Source organism: Natrix helvetica, assembly GCF_964273705.1.
Source record: "Natrix helvetica genome assembly, chromosome: 2".
In the NCBI taxonomy this organism is placed as follows: domain Eukaryota; kingdom Metazoa; phylum Chordata; class Lepidosauria; order Squamata; family Natricidae; genus Natrix; species Natrix helvetica.
The window spans coordinates 239,020,578-239,037,769 of NC_138552.1; the positions used below are offsets into that span (position 1 = coordinate 239,020,578).

The 17,192-nt window shown below is 37.9% G+C and overlaps 2 protein-coding genes across 8 annotated transcripts in view; one reads left to right on the forward strand and one right to left on the reverse strand.

The window, feature by feature from the left end:
- TMEM63A (transmembrane protein 63A) overlaps positions 1–12,007 on the forward strand; it is a 58,934-nt gene extending 46,927 nt beyond the window's left edge. For 4 of the 5 annotated variants that reach the window (XM_081944124.1, XM_081944125.1, XM_081944122.1 and 1 more), the window contains exons 19-23: positions 1,265–1,370; positions 4,283–4,450; positions 8,936–9,051; positions 9,249–9,311; positions 11,379–12,006. In XM_081944124.1, the coding sequence (XP_081800250.1) occupies positions 1,265–1,370; positions 4,283–4,450; positions 8,936–9,051; positions 9,249–9,311; positions 11,379–11,531 (606 nt within the window). In that variant the 3' untranslated portion in view covers positions 11,532–12,006. Of the gene's footprint in view, positions 1–1,264; positions 1,371–4,282; positions 4,451–8,935; positions 9,052–9,248; positions 9,312–11,378 lie in introns of all 5 variants that reach the window. The other variant, XM_081944123.1, reaches the window with a different exon arrangement.
- The window catches only part of EPHX1 (epoxide hydrolase 1), a gene marked incomplete at its 5' end in the record, with an annotated part of 82,357 nt that overhangs the window by 41,176 nt on the left and 23,989 nt on the right, over positions 1–17,192 (reverse strand). For 2 of the 3 annotated variants that reach the window (XR_014174628.1, XR_014174629.1), the window contains one exon: positions 138–247. Coding sequence is in view for 1 of the 3 variants with exons in the window: in XM_081944128.1 (XP_081800254.1) it covers positions 244–247 (4 nt within the window). Of the gene's footprint in view, positions 1–5; positions 248–17,192 lie in introns of those variants that run through there. The other variant, XM_081944128.1, reaches the window with a different exon arrangement.

Sequence of the window (17,192 nt, forward strand, 5' to 3'; positions counted from 1 at the left end):
ATCTTTCTATCATATAACACATTTTATATTTAATTCTTCCATTGGAGTGTTTTACATCTCTGCCCATTGGGTTTGCTGCTGTTCATTCTGAGACACTTTGACCTCTTAGTAGTGCATGAAACATCACTACTTCTTACCTTTACTGGGTAGAAGATATCCTTTATTGAATTTGTTCTTTCCACTTAAACCAGGAGACAGAACTTTGCATATAGTTATGGCAGGATGAATCAGCTCCTAGTTATGTCACCTAAAGATAGAAAAATGAATAACAGCAACAGTAACCTATTCAGAGAAAAAACATTTAATGATATATCCTCCCCTGCCTTCCATACCATAAGCAATACTTAGCTCAAGGACAGCTGGATGCCAATCATCCACTGTAGAAAGAAAATTGGATGATAAATACTAACTTTTCACTTTCCTACAGTGGTGGAGGGTACCCTTCACAGCAAGCAAACCAGAGTGGTCTCCATATTTACCATGGGAGAGGAACATGCTGAATATGACATGCAGCTAGAGGGAAGGAACCATCCTTTCAGGCATCTTCTCACAGAAATATCTTCCGCTAAAGCAAAAATACATTATACAGAACAATTAAGAAATATACAGACAATGTGGCCCTCCTGAATATTATCTCCCAAGGACATTGCTGTCTTGACAGAATGGTCAGATTAGCTACCCTCCTAGTGGAATGAGCAATGGCCATATTTGGAATAGTAGCCAATTGAGATTCATATGTCAAAGATATGCAACTCCTAATCTATCTGGAAATAGGGAGTATGTCTGAACCTATCCACCGTTCTGTTGTCAAATTTTACAGTGAATGATTCCAGATGCTATGTGCCATTCTGTTTGGACAATGAGCTGCTCAGCTGTTACCGCCAGAATGTTTAATTGGTTCTTCAAGAGCCTCTTCAGTGTAAGAGCTGGATGTAGCCACTATCAAAGAGAGATCTTCACCACCATTGGGGCTTTCCTGAGCAATGATGGCCTAATAAGTTTAGGAAATGAGGGAGTCAGCCTTTGCCCATGAAATGGTAATCTGTGCAAGCAATGTTTAGTCACTGAAGTCTGGGAATGTTGCAGTGTGTACAAAATGTTCCCATCTAAGAATCTGAAATTTTTATCACAAGCCTAGATTGTGCACATAATTATATAAGTGAGGAGTTGATTGTTGATTGTTTATGTACATTTGCCAAAATCAGTTTCCTTAGAAATTTATGTGAATTATTTTCATGCTTAATGTATTTTGATTTCCTTGTAGGAACAAGCTTATGAATTTGAATTTGGAGCAATGTATGCTGGGATGTTATGCGTATTCACGGTCATCATAGCATACAGTATTACATGTCCTATTATTGTCCCATTTGGTAAGTTGATAAATGAGCTGGGATTGTATTTTGGGGCAGACTGAAGTGCCAGATACTTGGCTTGGGAATAACATTGAAATGAATGCCTTTGTTACTTACCGTATGTTTTGGAGTATAAGACGCACCAAGATTTTGAAGAGGCAAATTAAAAAAAAAAAGTTTTTGCACACTCTGCAGACCTCCCAAAAACGGGCCCATTTTTTTTTCAAAAAGGCATGCATAGCCTCAGGAGGCTTATAGAGTGCTCCTGGGGGCTGGGGGGGAGGGTCGGATGGAGCAAGAAATGCCCCATTTTTCACTCATTTCTGCCCTCCCCAGCCCCCAGGAGCACTCTGAAAGCCTCCTAAAGGCTATGCATGGCCATTTTTGTGAAAGGGGAGGGGTTTCGGGAGGCACAAAATGCTGTATTCAGTGTATAAGACGCACTCGGATTTTCAGCCTCTTTTTTGAGGGAAAAAGGTTATATTCCAAAAAATACGGTAATTACTTTTATCGTTTTGTTTTAGATGAAGTGACTATTTCATTGCAAAGATGCTTAAAAATGCTGTTTAGTCTAAGTTTGGTAGGAAGCCTTGCAAAAAAGAAAAAGAGATTTAGGGCATCAAATCTATATAAGAAAAATGGAATGAGTCACCTGTTTACCAATATTCATGAATCTGAAGCCATATGTATCTAGTAGTTCCATTTGTAGAAAAAGAGAGTGTCATTTATCATTTTACATTAAGCATTTATGTTTTAAGTGATCTGAAAGAAGTTGGTGGTTTTAAATATTCAACAATAACAATTGGGGGTGCAGTGGTTAGAATTCAATATTGCAGGCAATCTCTGCCCACAGCCTGGAGTTCAATCTTGACAGGGCTTAAGGTTGAGTCAACCTTCCATCCTTCCAGGGTCTGTAAAATGTGGACCCCAATTGTTGGGGACAATTTGCTGACATTGCAAACTACCCAGTTTACAGTGGGGTGGTATATAGGTCTAAGTGCTATTGCTGTTGATATTGCTATATAGCTAATTTGTCTGAACTGGTGTAAGAGTTTTCTGCCTGAGGAGGGGGTTGGACTAGAAGACCTCCAAGGTCCCTTCCAACTCTGTTATTCTTCTCTACTCTACTCTACTCTACTCTACTTTATTCTATTGGGTTCTCCTACTGATGTTTTTTTCTCCTTCATGCATGCCTCCATCTTCTGTAAAATCTGGACATACAAAAGTGTGAGGTAGAAATTTACTGAAGTAATATTGGGCATATACTTCAAAAGCAATTCAGCTTTTAAATAAAGAATCTAGATTGTGCATTTTAAATTTCTGAAAAAAATATGAAAGAGCATTACAGCATATTACAGTGATGGTGAGTCTATGACAGGGGTGTCCAAACTTGGGAACTTTAAGACTTGTGGACTTCAACTCCCAGAATTCCCCAGCCAGCCATGCTGGCTGGGGAATTCTGGGAGTTGAAGTCCACAAGTCTTAAAGTTCCCAAGTTTGGACACCCCTGGTCTATGACATATGTGTCAAAGGTGACACACCACAACTTTTTGAGTGACATGCCAGTGTTCATCAACATCCAGCAACAGCTGTTCTCGAAATCATGCCCCATTCTTGTGTGATTTTTGAAGGCTCTAGAAACTGCGCAATTTCCAGAGGCCATACACAAGAGCACACTCCACTTTCACGTGGTTTCTGCAGTCAACAAAAATTGATTTGCAGAGACTGCTGAGACCATGTGAGAATTGCATACCCACAAGAAGTCATGTAACCTCTAGAACTTCCGAAAATAGTGTGAGAACAGGGTGTGCTTTTGCACAATTTTCAGAGGCTGCAGAAGCCCCCCAAAAATGAGCTGTGCTCTCACATGGCTTCTGGAAGCCATGCAAGGAGACTGTACTTTGCCACAGCTTCTGAAGCCTACAAAAATTGCTTGAGAATTGGATGTGCTTTTGTGGGGTTTGGGAAGGCTACAGAGGCCACAGAAGAATATTCTTCGAAGGTGCTTCAAGAATGAAAACCTTGTGTGAGCCTGAGCTACCTTGGGTAGATCACAGTGGCTTGTCAACAGAGAACACCGCCTGAATCCAAGTGGTACACAGCAGATTCTAAGAATCACAGACATAATTGGACAGTATTTTTTAAAAATAAATTAATATGTAAAGAATTGTTTCTCTTTTGTTCAAGGGTGGGGAAGTGACACGCCAGCAAAGTCAACTTAGTCATTTTCTGAATTTTTCACATACTGAGCCCAAAAGGTTCACCATCACTGGCCTATTACAAGTGAAAGAAATAGCATGAAAGAAAAGAAATTGAAGATATCTGGTAGCTTTTAGATCACATTTGTAATGTAATTACAGATTCCTCTTATGGTTACTGCTTATAATTAGAAAATAATTCCAGAAACCATGCTTTGGGGGTGTTTTTCCTGCCTTGCCCCCTCCCTCCCAAAGAATTACAGGCTTTAGGAGGCAAAGATGCCTTTTTTAAGTACTAATAATAAAAAAGTTGATTTTACCTTTTTATACTTTCTAGTGTATTGCATCTAGCATTCATATTTTATTCCCATACTCAGAACATCTCAACAACATGTCATAGATAATGGGAACTTATGTTTAAAAGCTGTCTGTAATGCTTGTGTGAATAGTAAGGAAAGATACCCAGAGTGTCAGTTTTTTGCATTAGTTGTTAAATTGCATTTTAACATTGTGCACTATTTATGTGTAATATATTGAATTTTAAATAATAATATGTGTTAAGAAAACAAAATGTTATAACCATTCATTATGCCATTTGTGTTCGTTTTTGAGAGTTATTTTATCACTAAGCGTGGAGGATGAGTTGAGGGAGTTTTTTGGATGTTGATATACATTTTTGCTAAACTTTTTTATAGCCCTTAGTAATTCTGTCATAATTTTTCTTATTTTCAGGGTTAGTTTATCTATTGCTGAAACATACCGTTGATCGCTATAACCTCTATTATGCATACCTTCCCACCAAACTGGAGAAGCAGATTCATATTGCAGCTGTGACTCAGGCATTAGCAGCTCCTATCCTCTGCCTTTTCTGGCTGTTTTTCTTCTCATTTTTAAGATTAGGTAAATATCTCTGCTTCTCTGAAAAAGAATGCAGACATTGCAGCAGATAAATATGTTACATTATGTATCATGGGTGTTCTGTTAATCCACTGATATACATTTGGATAAGAGCCAACGAAAACAATATCCTAAAATGTAAAGATTCAGAGGTAACCAAAGGGGTGGTTGGTTGTTGCTGTGGTCCTTTGAGTCAATGCAGGAGCAAGCCCATGTAGTTTTTCTGGCAACATTTTTCAGAAATGGCTTACCAATACCTTCTGCATAAGATGGGGTGCAAGATAGAGATGGATGAGCAGTTCTGAGTGTATGCTCTCCATTTTTATTCTTTTATTTTAGTAGTTTTACTCTCCGTTTCTAATTTTTTAAATTGTATTGCCTGAGAGGTCACTTATCTGCTGCTCCAGTCATAACTTAATAATTTTTAATCTGGGATTTAAGAATGGGGAAAAGGAAGAAGAAGAGACACTATATCCACTTCAACACAGATTTCAACCAAGCCTCTGAAGCAACAGGAAATAAGTGAATATACGATAAATAAGCAGATAACTTCAGTAAGTAACTTTGACTCTACTATCTCATCAGATAGATATAACACACATGACTCCTTGGAGTGGGATCTACAGGTGGAAATAGGAAACCAACAGCTATATAACTTTTGTCTTCCCTGATAGAGGATGCCTCCCCTCCCCTGACTCCAGCTGTCTATTCAGCAGCTACCTTGATTATGCAGGGATGGGGATGATCTGAACTTTAAAAGGGAGAATGGAACAGACTTCATATCTAGACAATGTCTGCTTACAGCACACAATGACTTCAGTCTTTGAATATTTAACTTCAATTAAAAATAAAGTTAACTAATTAAAGGAGTCCTTTGCAAAGTAAGCTAAAAGCCACTATAACTGCAGAAGCCATAAAGACATATGTTGCTCATGCTGATAAACACTGTGAGGCTACCAGGGAGTTTAGAGCTGTCCTCATCCCTGACACTATTGGCAGAAAAAGGAACAACTGTGGCGGGCTCAACTCTCCAGCAGAAAAAGGGCAGAGTTGAGACAAGTGTCTCATCTAGAAAGTCTACTGAGGACTCACTGGAAGGAAAGCTGATTGATTCATTTGGTGCATTGCCAGATATAGAACAAGCAGACATCATACACAGACTGGACAAATTAAGAGAAACATGTGGACAATATGCTTTACAGCTAAGCCATTAATTGATATGGCCTTGTCATTTACTTATGATTGTGGCAATACATTCAATCAACAAATTGCTAATACTCCCACAATATCAAAAAAAATCCAGTTATACAGTCACTGGAGAATCCATGGTGTCCAATCCAGCTCCTGGTAATCTGCAGCCTGGCAAAATGTTGCTACAACTTTGTGCTTTCCTAAGCATAAAGATCCTGAAGGAACAGTCCACCCCATGCCTTCTCTGAACCTGCTTTCAACATTTGCTACAATGTGGTTCTCCGACTGCATCCCTTAGAAAATGGCTGTAAATCGTTATGGGGACTAAATGGGGATGTTGAAGATTGTTCTGATAAAAGATGAAGAACCAATGTTCCAGCACTTGGCAACTTCCCAGAGACAGAGGTCTGGTTCCAGGTCTTATGTCATCCCTGGAGCTATCTTCTAATGCTGATGTTGCCTTCTCTGATACCCAGAATATACTTGCCTCATCGATAGTTGATCCCAACAACAAACAGCATGACACAACCTTCTTACTGTTCCTCAGAATTTGCCTTTAATAAGGGCAAATACAGCGAACTCAGATTGACATTTGGAGTCCCTAACCATTCTCTCATGGAATATTGTGGGCTGGAATGCTAAATCCAAATATTCTGCTTTTATAAATTACATTGCTGAATTCAATATGCTCCTACTACTCCAAGAAATTACCTTGACAACAACTTGCATATAAATGGGTACAAATCCTTCTTATTCCCAGCAGTTCCTGAGCAGGTATGCAGCAGATTCTGTAATGTTTTGAGTATATATATATATCAACTTCGCCACGTTCAGACATAATTAGATCCAATGGACCGCTGTACAATGTCTGTGCTGCTAGAATTCAATAATGCCCTATTATTATTGGTTAATGTTTCTTCCATCATCTCAAAACAGGTCCTAATTTAACAGTTTATGGACCAAATTTGAAGTGTATGTATGTGTACATATATATACATGTATATAGTATGTGTACTCTCTTAGCCTATATAATAGTTTCTGATAACTTAAATGCAAGGGTGGGGAAGAATGATATGACACTTCTTACTCCATTTCATCAACACCTCCCATAACCAGCCATAACTGCCCCTTTAATAACTCTGCAATCCAAAAATTTAAAAAAGGACTGTAAGGACTGCTTATTTCCATTTCTTAGCCGAGGGAACCTGTGTTGTCTGAAGGCATTTCCATGGTTATGTGGCCAGCATGACTATATACCGGCGCATGGAACACTGTTACCTTCCCACCGAAGTGGTACCTATTTATCTATTCACATTTGCATGCTTCCAAACTGCTAGGTGGGCAGGAGCTAGGGCAAGTAATGGGAGCACACCCGTCACACTGCGCTCAAGTCTTTCCAGCTGACAAGCTCAGTTTCTTTAACTGTTGAACCATTGTACCCCCTTTGTATTTATGCTCTTACGCTTCATCACCCAGCTGAAATATATATATCCAAACCAAGTTCATCACTGTATGCTGTATTCATTTATTTTAAGTCTGCATTTGATTTCCAGAGAAAGACTTTAAGCTTTCTGTATGTAGTAAGCGTCTGCATACTACCATTGAGAGATTCCTGTTATTGCTTATTTACAATCTTTGTAAGAATTCCAGAATCAAAGTTTGATGCAGTATGCAAGACTACCCTGATGAGATTCCAGGCTATAGAGGAGTAAGGCAGATATGCATTTTAGCCCCTCTGCTGTTTAATCTCTATATAACCTACTTGTGGCCCAATTAATCAATTAGAATATCACACACACACACCAAATTAGCTAATAGACATAGTGCATCTTTGTTGTATGCAGACGATATAGTTATTTTATCGCAAACACAAATTGGACTTATAGGAGCCCTGAACGCTTTGGCTAGCTATTGCTTCAGAGAAACTTTTGAAATCAATTACTGTATAGTAAAACTAAGATCATGATCTTTGCAAAAAGACCTAAATTGCATGCCTGAAAGAAAAAATGGCCAGAACATCAAGCAAGTTAAATCCTTTAAATATTTGGGTATGGTTTTCCATAGCTTTACTGAATACAGTGTACATCAAAACTATGTTATTCAAAATGCTCAAAAAACAGAGGCAGCAATTGAATCATTTCAGTTCTCCAAAGGAGCACAGTATACTCCAGCAGCACTGAAGCTATATTTAGCTATGGCTCATGCACAACTACTCTTTGGTGCTTAGCTGGGACCTTACTCTACTTTTACTTCTCTGGAAAGTGTGCAGTCCAAATTCCTAATACGTGTATTTCAGGTAGCTCACTAAGTCACAAATGTAGTACTAAAGAGGGAGGCAGGATTATCTAAACTCGAAACAGGTGCATGGATTTACATTATAGCACATTGGTTAAAATTACTCTTTCCCCCACAGGTTTGAATTCTTTCCTTTTAGAGGTCAATTACGAATCAGTATGGTTCAGAACCATCTCCCCAAAACGTCAGTGTCTTGGCTTCTCCAAGGAAGTGCTCTTAATGATAGGGTACAAGTGTGCACTTTAAACGTATTAAAGACCTGCAAGCCCAACAAGAACATTTGTTTTCTGAGCAAACTCCTCTTTTCAAAACATCGAGATGTTTACATTATATAACTGTCCCCAAACTCCAAAGAGCACTAACTTTAGCATGCTGCAATGTACTTCCCACAGCACTTTTAGAGTGCCAATATAAAAATTCCATATGAACTGAGACTGTGCCCCTCTGGACAAGGGGTTATCAAAATTACAGCGCATGTCCTATTATATTGTACCTTCTGTAAGGACTCACGGAGCCATCTCCTAACATCTCACCGGATAAATACTTGGGAGATACCAATCATTTTTATGTGCAATTGCTGTACATGTATCGGATCAGTCCGTTGTAGTTTCTTTGAATGTAGCTAGATTTTCTCTGCAAAATTAGGCAGACTTTGACTGCCCACTGCTCACTAACAATCCACCACTAATTGTACTATGTTGTCTTTTTTTAATGCTTCTTGTTTATAATGCTGGTCTGTGACTGTAATAAACAAATATTATTACCTACTGCATAGTGAGCTTTTATGCCTTCAACAGTTGAAACTAAAGGCAAATACACAGCTATTTGCATTATTGAGTTTCAAGTCTGATGAATTTATCTGTTAATCCATTCAAATAATGGCTACTAGCATTTACTGTCTTCACTCCCCTGTCATTGCTACAATTGTACCATTGCCTAGTCTATCATGCTTTTAAGTTTAAGTTGACAGATTTATTTTCTCTCTCTCTCTCTCTCTCCTAGGATTTAATGCACCTACAACATTACTTACGTTCTTAGTTGTATGCATAACAATTGTTGTTTGCGTAGCATATACCTGTTTTAGCTTGTTCTGGTATCTGACCCCCATGCAATACAAGGTAAATGAATCAAAACATTTAATTTTAAAATTGCTGTATTTTAGATATTAACGTAAAACACATAAAATGATCATTAAATAAAAGCACTTTCTATATGTTGATAAATATAATAGTTATTTGTAGAATTTTGAATATTTATATTGTGTATATATTTTGAAATTTATTTCAATTTAACTTTCTTTCATTGTTACTTATAGGAAGAAAAATATCTGTCCAGGGATAAAGAAAATAAAGCTGACATTTCAGCTCCAACATCTTCTGTAAGTATCAGATATTATTACATAGGAAAATAAATATTCTAAGAAAGGGCTTGTGTCTATTAGAGAGTTCTGAAGTTACAAAATATTTGCATTAATGATTTCACTATTGAGAAATACTGAAATATAGTGTTTTTAATTCTGACTTGTTGAGAAAACATTTCTTTGCAGATAAAATGTTGTGGGCAACTGAAACAGGTTAAGACAACTGTTTGCTACATAATAATATATGTGATGCTCAATTTTGGTAATGTTTTACTTGGCAGTCATACCAATTCTTGATTTATGTAATATTAGAAGGTTATATAGCAGAACAATTAGCTAGATAGATGCTGTTGAATCAGATATAACCATTGCATAGTGACTATGCAATGATAAACTCTTGCTATATGTGGTGATAATTCTTAAAAGGAATGCCTTTGGTCACTTCATAATTGTCCACCTTATCTGTTGTCTGTCTCTTGGTTTCCCTCAATGTATAGAGTCTTTTTCTAATCTACCATCTGCTTTCATCAAGAACGTTAGTTTCTGCTTGCTGGTCACTGCCCTGAGACAGCAGACAGTCTTTATTTGCTACTTTCTGAAGTTCATGGGATTTTTACTAGCTGATTATGAATTTATAATTTAAAAGTGTCTTCTTTTCTGTAGCCATGCATTAGCACTTGAAATAATTACTTTTAAATTTTTATTTTTATTATTGCCTTTATATGGTACTTTTTCTGATAGTCCTGCTGTATTTAATAAATAAATCTCAATACATTTTTCTTCTCTCCATTCTTCATTTTATATTAACTATGTGATCTAGTGTCCATCTACATTTTCTGTAATGGTTCTATTCATTTGGCATTTTTCTCCATCTACAACTGCATCTATGAGGGCAAGATCAGAAGACTTTGCCTTCATGAAGAATTAATAAGGCAATCATTTGACCATTCTCTTGCAGTCCTACCTCTTCTATCTTTAGAACATAGTTAAATATAACTGATTCCCCCTACCCAATCACTAGGTCACATATTTCTTCTTGAAGAAATATGAAGAAGACTTTTTCATGTTTCTCGACATAGATCTGTTGTTATTTTAAAAGGCTTCTCTTGCAGCCAAAAACAGCTCAGTGAATATTTAATCTTCACCTGCTGCTTTCCTATTTCACAACTGGCCTTCTGCTTGTTGCATCTCAGTTTCTATTTTGGCTGGTTCTTGAATATACTTTCTCTCTGCAAATGCTTTGTCATCCGTAATTTTTTTCTTAAAGATTTAATTATTGCCACGAGAACCAGTTTGATGTAGTGGTTAAAGCGTCAAAGTAGAAACTAGGAGATCATGAGTTATTCATGGCATAAGTGCATATGTAAACATGAGCTGGTAGTAATCCTTGAAAAACATATAATTGGTTAGAATCTATTAACGTGTATATTTAACTGCATCCTGAGTTTCCAGTTTCCGGCACATGAATGCGCACCAGCCAGCTAGTCTTTGTGTGTGAATGCCCGCCAGAAACCAGTGACCCATGCGCATGTGCAAGCCAGAAACTGGAAGGTCAGCTTCTCAGTGTGCGCATGCGCACCGGGGAACTGCTCTTCCAATTTCTGGCGTTCCTCCATGCGTGCTCATTCCTGTTTTGGCACTCGGTGCCAAAAACTTTCGCCAACACTGTTCTAGGTGGAATAACTTTCTTCCTTTTTGCAGAATCTCATCTGCCCTCATACATGTTATGATTTTAGATTCACTTTCCCCTTTTCAACTCTTCCAGTGAGCATGAACCTGTCATGCTTCTCCCCGTATTACTCTCAGGAACACTGAAGCTATGAATTTTCCCACCATATCAAGTTGGTAACTTCATGAGATGGACAAGAATAGGAACACGACTTAAATATATTTGACTTCAGATTTATAAGACATAAATTTACATTTAGCCTGTAGAATTGGAGTAATGAAATTTATGTGTTTGTTTTATTCCTATAGAAAATGCTTGGAAGTAAAGTATGGAGTGAGTTAAGATTAAAATCTTAGGTAATTTAGAATTATAGTTGCCTTGTTATTTAATTATGTGAAAACCTCTTACCATTACAGATCTATGTTCCTCGCGTTCTGCAGCGTGTTTCTACCGAAAAGAGTATTTTATCTTCTGCAGGTCAGATATCCTATGGAGCTATTTCAAGAATTGGGGAAGAAGATGTCATCTGTGTCTCTTACGCTGAGGAAACAGATGTCGGAGAGATGTGAAAAATCTTGGTATCACGAACTAACACAAGATGGCACACTTAGCCCTGTTTCAAAAGAGCAGATTTCACAAATGGATTCCTGTGTTTCAGTGCAATCTTTTTAAGAAGTATGACCTCTTCATGTAGAGGACCAGAATATGACCGAAAAGGATTTGGGGATGACAGACTATAGGTGGCTGAGAACTGTTATTTATGGGACTATTTAAATCAATTTTCTAGTCACAGTTTTAAGGGCGTCACACAAAAGGAGCTAACATGTCAAACAATAAAGGATGTAAACATTTTATTATTTTTAATCTCTTAAGGTTTTTTTTTAAAGAATCTTTAAATCTGCTAAAGTATCACAAATATGTTACACTGTTTTTGAATTATGAGGTAGATAAATTTTTTGAAAGAAGTAATATTAAATTTAAATGTAATTAATCAATCACTTTCAATAAAACACTGGATTCAAATGCACATTTACCTCGGTTCTTATTGAATTTTGAAACTACCTGTTGTAAAATATTGCCAAAATGTACATTGCTTTTTTAAAGTTTTTTATTTTTTCCTTTCAAATTCATTCATTGATATACATTCTTATAATCACTATTTAACATTTGTCTATTCATCATTAGTCTCTATATCATTTTTGCATATATATATATATATGTCACTTTCTTGCCACCTCGTGCCTCCATCTTATTTTGCAACAACCTTACTCCTTCCATCTTCTCAACCTCCCTTCTACCTTCTTCTTTCCTCCTCTCCTTCCTCCTTTCTTCTTCCCCTCTCTTTCCCCTCTCCTCCTCCCTTCTCCTCTTTCTTACCCTCTCTCCTACTCTTAATTCCCCACCCTTACTTTCCCTGCTTTACCCTTTCTTCTTTTCCCTCCTAATCTCCCCTCCTTTCCATTGTTGCCCTTACTTATTTATTTTCTCTGATGGTGTTTCAGCAATCCCAACTTTATATTTTCATACAAATAATTTTCGGTTTACATTTTATTTCTAATATTAGTTCCACTTATGTCATTTTTCCGCTTGTATATTTTACGTTTTAATATTTTCTTATTTCCCCTCCCTCTAATTTAATAATGTGTCATCTGAGTTATTTATTTCATGTTTTGTTCCTTTCTCTTTCTATTTATATCATTTTTCAAGCCAATTGTAAAACCACCCCCATGTCCTGAAGTACACTGATTCCTCTTTGTCCTTTATTCTCAATGTCAACCTGTTCATTTTTGCACAATCTAGTATCTTATTTATTACCTCCCATTCCGATTGTTGTACATTGTTGAGATCGACACCACAGGTATTCATGGGCTTATCCCTTAATTTTCTTAGTAACAATATGGCAATTATGTATTGTTGCTTTCTTTTAGGATGTTGGAAGTTAGGGGTTTCTGTACTATGGACTTTTAATTTTGTAAGCTACTTGGAGTCACTATTTGTGACTTGGGCAGTCACATAAATATGTTTAATAAAAATAAAAATTATATTGAACACAGAATTAATAGCATAATGCAATTTACATAGTATTTATTTATATTTATTTATTTGTTAATAAATAAATTTATTTATGTGTGCTGACCATCTCACCGTAAGTCTACTCAGGCTGGCTTACAACAATAAAACAGGAAAAAAATGATAAGTATAAACATAACATCAACAAGCCATAAAACAATCAAAGAATGGAAGTGCAACCATAAGAAATTTAAAAGACGGGCAGAGGGAGAGCTGGAAGCACTGTAGGGAGGTGGGGCCAGCTAATAAGTCCAGTAGCCATCTCCAGTGATGGGGTCCCCAGACAGCAAGCAGAGCCAGGTCTTTAGCCTCTTGCAGAAGGATAGGAAGATGGGGGCAAACCTCAACCTGTGGGGCAGGATGTTTCAGAGGGTCAGAACTACAGCAGAGAAAGCTCTTCTCCTGAATCCTGTCATTTGGAGTTCCTTGACAGAAAAGGATTCCCAGTTGACCTCCTTTGCTAGCACGATTGGTGTGGACTTGTCTTAGTAGAATGAGAAGGTTTACCAAGTGATCTGGACCTATGCCATGGAGGGCTTTGAAGGTCATAAGCAATACCTTGAACTTCACCTGGAAGCAAATGGGCAGCTAGTGTAGCTTGCAAAGAAATGGTGTGACATGGGCCACTCTAGGGGCCCTAAGAACTGCCCATATCGCTGCACTGTATGCCAGCTGTATCTTCCAAATGCTTTTCAAGAGTAGCCCATGTAAAGTGCTTTTCTGTAGTCCAAATATGAGATGCCTCAGAGCTTGAGTGACTGAGTGCAGGGACTCCTGATCTAGGAAAGGCCACAGCTGGTGCACAAACCGAAACTCTGCAATGACTTTCCTAGTCAGAACTACTATCTGATCTTTGAGTAGCAGTTACGACCCCAGGGGAACCGTGGAGTCCAAAAACCCCTGGAACTGGGTCTGAATGGGATAATATAACCCCATCTAAAATTGAAGATGTCAAACACTTGGATCTTGAAACTCCATGCACCCAAAGCCACTCAGTCTTGACAGGCTTCAATTGTAGCCCATTGTCCCTCATCCAGGCCCCTACAGCATTCTAGGCACTGATTATAGAGTATATAGAATACTCTATTTCTCTCTGGGAAACTGATTTTTATGAATGTTTCCAATTCTCTTTTATGGTCATCTAAGTTACTGATCAATCCAAAATCCTGTGGTAATAATTCACAGTCTACCTATGTGCTGTGTGAACAAGGGGTTCTGTTGTTTCTATATTTTCCAATTGGTTTATTGAATGACTCCTGGTCTGTGTATTAGAGCAAAGGAAAAATTCTCTCTGTCCTCTCTTTCCACACTACACTATATTTTATACATACAGATAACAGTTTTCCCCTAGCGTTTTTATTCCAAAAATAATCTCAACATTCTAGATTTTTTTGGGTAGGGAAGGGGTTCATCCTCCTTGGTTTACTATGGTTGTCATTTTTTGCATTTTATATCAACACTTTTCAAAGAGTTTTTTTTTTTCAAACAAATTTTTTATTGGTTTTACAAAAAATAATCAGGAAAAGGGATGGTGGATAAGGTTACAAATTTTGACAGTTACATAATGCAGGAAATGGCCCTCCCCCCATTCACATAACTTTCATTTATTAATACATTAAGTTGTTACTACTTAGTAATATTTTGTCAGCATATTTTAGCCTTTTATCTTCAAATAATTTCAATCATTTTATATCAAACAGATTTTCTAGTTCATTTTTGTGATCTAAGTTTTCTCGATGTTGCCTCTTCTCTCCCCACCAGCAAGGCTCCAGCACCTCCCGTGTCCTGTATGTCCCGTGTAGTGTCATCAGATTTATCCAGGAGGACTTTGTTTTTTTCCATGAAGGCCTCAGCCTCCATAGTTGTGTTAATTCTAACTCTAGTGTCCTCCCAGAATATCAGCATACCTTCTGGCATGAGCCATCTGAACCACACCCCTTTCTGGTATAATTTCTTTGCTAGAAGCGAATATTTTTTTCTTTTATCTCTAACTTTCTTAGGGATTTGTTTCAGGATGGCTATTTCTCTATCCTTGTATTTTAATACTTGCCCCCTTTGTGCACTCAGAATCTCATCTCTTGTAGTCTTTCTGAGAAATTTAATGTGGACCTCCCTTGGAACATTATGTGTTCTGGCGTATGCTGAGTTTACTCTATAGACCAGGTCAATATCCCACCCCAACTGTTGTCTGTCTTTTTTTATATATTCAGCCAATAATTTTGTCATAATGTCCCTCAAGTCTTCATCATCAGCCTCAATTACATTTTGAAATCTAAGGAAAAAAGACATCCTTTCAAACTCCATTTTTATCTGATGGTTCTCAAGTTCTTGGTTTCCTTTCTGGACCCCCCCCCTCCCTCCTCATCTCAGCTGTCCCCTCCTCCAAAAGTTCCAATCTTTGTGTATTTTGGGCTGTTCGGTTCTGGTTTTCTCTGAGCTGTTCATTCATTTCTTTTAGTTGATTCTTCAGTTCCTCCTGCCCCTTTAAGATCGTTTGAAACATCTGTTGGGTTAGGTCCACCTCAAGGTGTATGATTGTTTGTATGTTTTAAATTTATTCCTGTACACCGCCCCGAGTCCCTCCGGGGAGAGGGGGAGGTCTAGAAATTTAATAAATTAATTAAAAATTAAAGGGGTTTAGGCTGGAGCAAAGATGTTAGTGTCTGTTGTCCACTGGGGCTAGACGTTGAAGATGTTGGGGCAGAACCAGCAAAGCCTGGTTTCCCCGGTGGTGGTTTTTTTTTTTTTAAACAAAGTTTTATTGGTTTTTTGGTGTTTTACAAAAGGAAAAGGTATGGGGAAAGTTACAAATTGTGGCAGCCGCAAACTGCGGTAGGTATACGCCCCCTCCAGACTCATGGTGTACATTTGCATAGCATTCAAATATTACATAATAACATATAGTCAGTGTGGTAAATTCAAAAATAATTTCAATCAATTTGTATCATGTGGATTTTCTTACTTATTTGTGTGATCTAAGCTTTCTTGATGTCGCCCCATCTCCCCCTGTTGGCAGTGCTCCGGCACCTCCCGTGTCTTGTGTATCTACTGGGATGTCTTCTGGTTTTTCTAGGAGTAATTTATTTTTTTCCATAAAGGCCTGCGCCTCTATGGGTGTGTTAATTCTGACCCTTGTCTCCTCCCAGAATATTAACATACCTTCAGGCAGCAACCAACGAAACCACACCCCCTTCTGGTATAATTTATTCGCCAATTGCGAATAATATTTTCTTTTCTCCCTCACTTTCTTGGGGATCTGTTTCAGTATAGTTATCTCCTTATCTTTGTATATCAGGGCTTGTCCCCTTTGTGTATTCAGAATTTCATCTCTTGTGCTTTTCCTAAGAAATTTAATGTGCACCTCCCTGGGGACATTGTGTGTTCTAGCATATGCGGAGTTCACTCTATAGACCAGGTCTATTTCCCACCCCATCTGTTGTTTTTCTTTCTGGGTATACTCAGCCAGGATAGTTGTCATGATGTCCCTAATGTTTTCATCATCTGTCTCCATCACATTCTGAAATCTAAGATAAAAGGACATTCTCTCAAACTCTATTTTCATTTGTTGGGTGTCAAGCTCTTTATTTCCCTTTTGCACGCCCTCCACCCCCCCCCCCTTTCATCTCAGCCGCCCCCTGCTCCAAGAGATCCAATCTCTGTGAGTTCTTATCAATTTTTTCCTGGTTCCCTCTAATTTCTTCTTTCATCTCCTTCGGCTGTTTCTTAATTTCCTCTTGTCCCTGTAAAATTTGCTGAAACATTTGATGAAACTCCAAGTCCGTAGTTTTAACTTGTTTAAAAGCTGTCAATGTTGATTGTGTGCTCGGACTTGAGGTTGCAGATGTCGGGGCAGAGGCAGCAAAGCCGGACTTTCCAGGAGGTGGTCTTTTAGATGTCATTGTTAGTAATAAAGAGTCCAGTCAGTATAGAGAAGAATCAGTCAGAGTGGTAGAGCAGCCAAGGGGGTTCGGGGGGGTAGAGAGACCAGGCACAAGGGAACTCTCTAATCACCCTGGCAGGGAACAGACGTTTTTCACTCCAGAAAGTTCAAAGAGGTCACACTCCAACTAAATGGATCTTCAAACCTAAACCCTTAGGCTTTAAGAAAACTTTAAAAAAACACTGAATTCACATACTTCCCTTTTTAAATAACTTCCAGA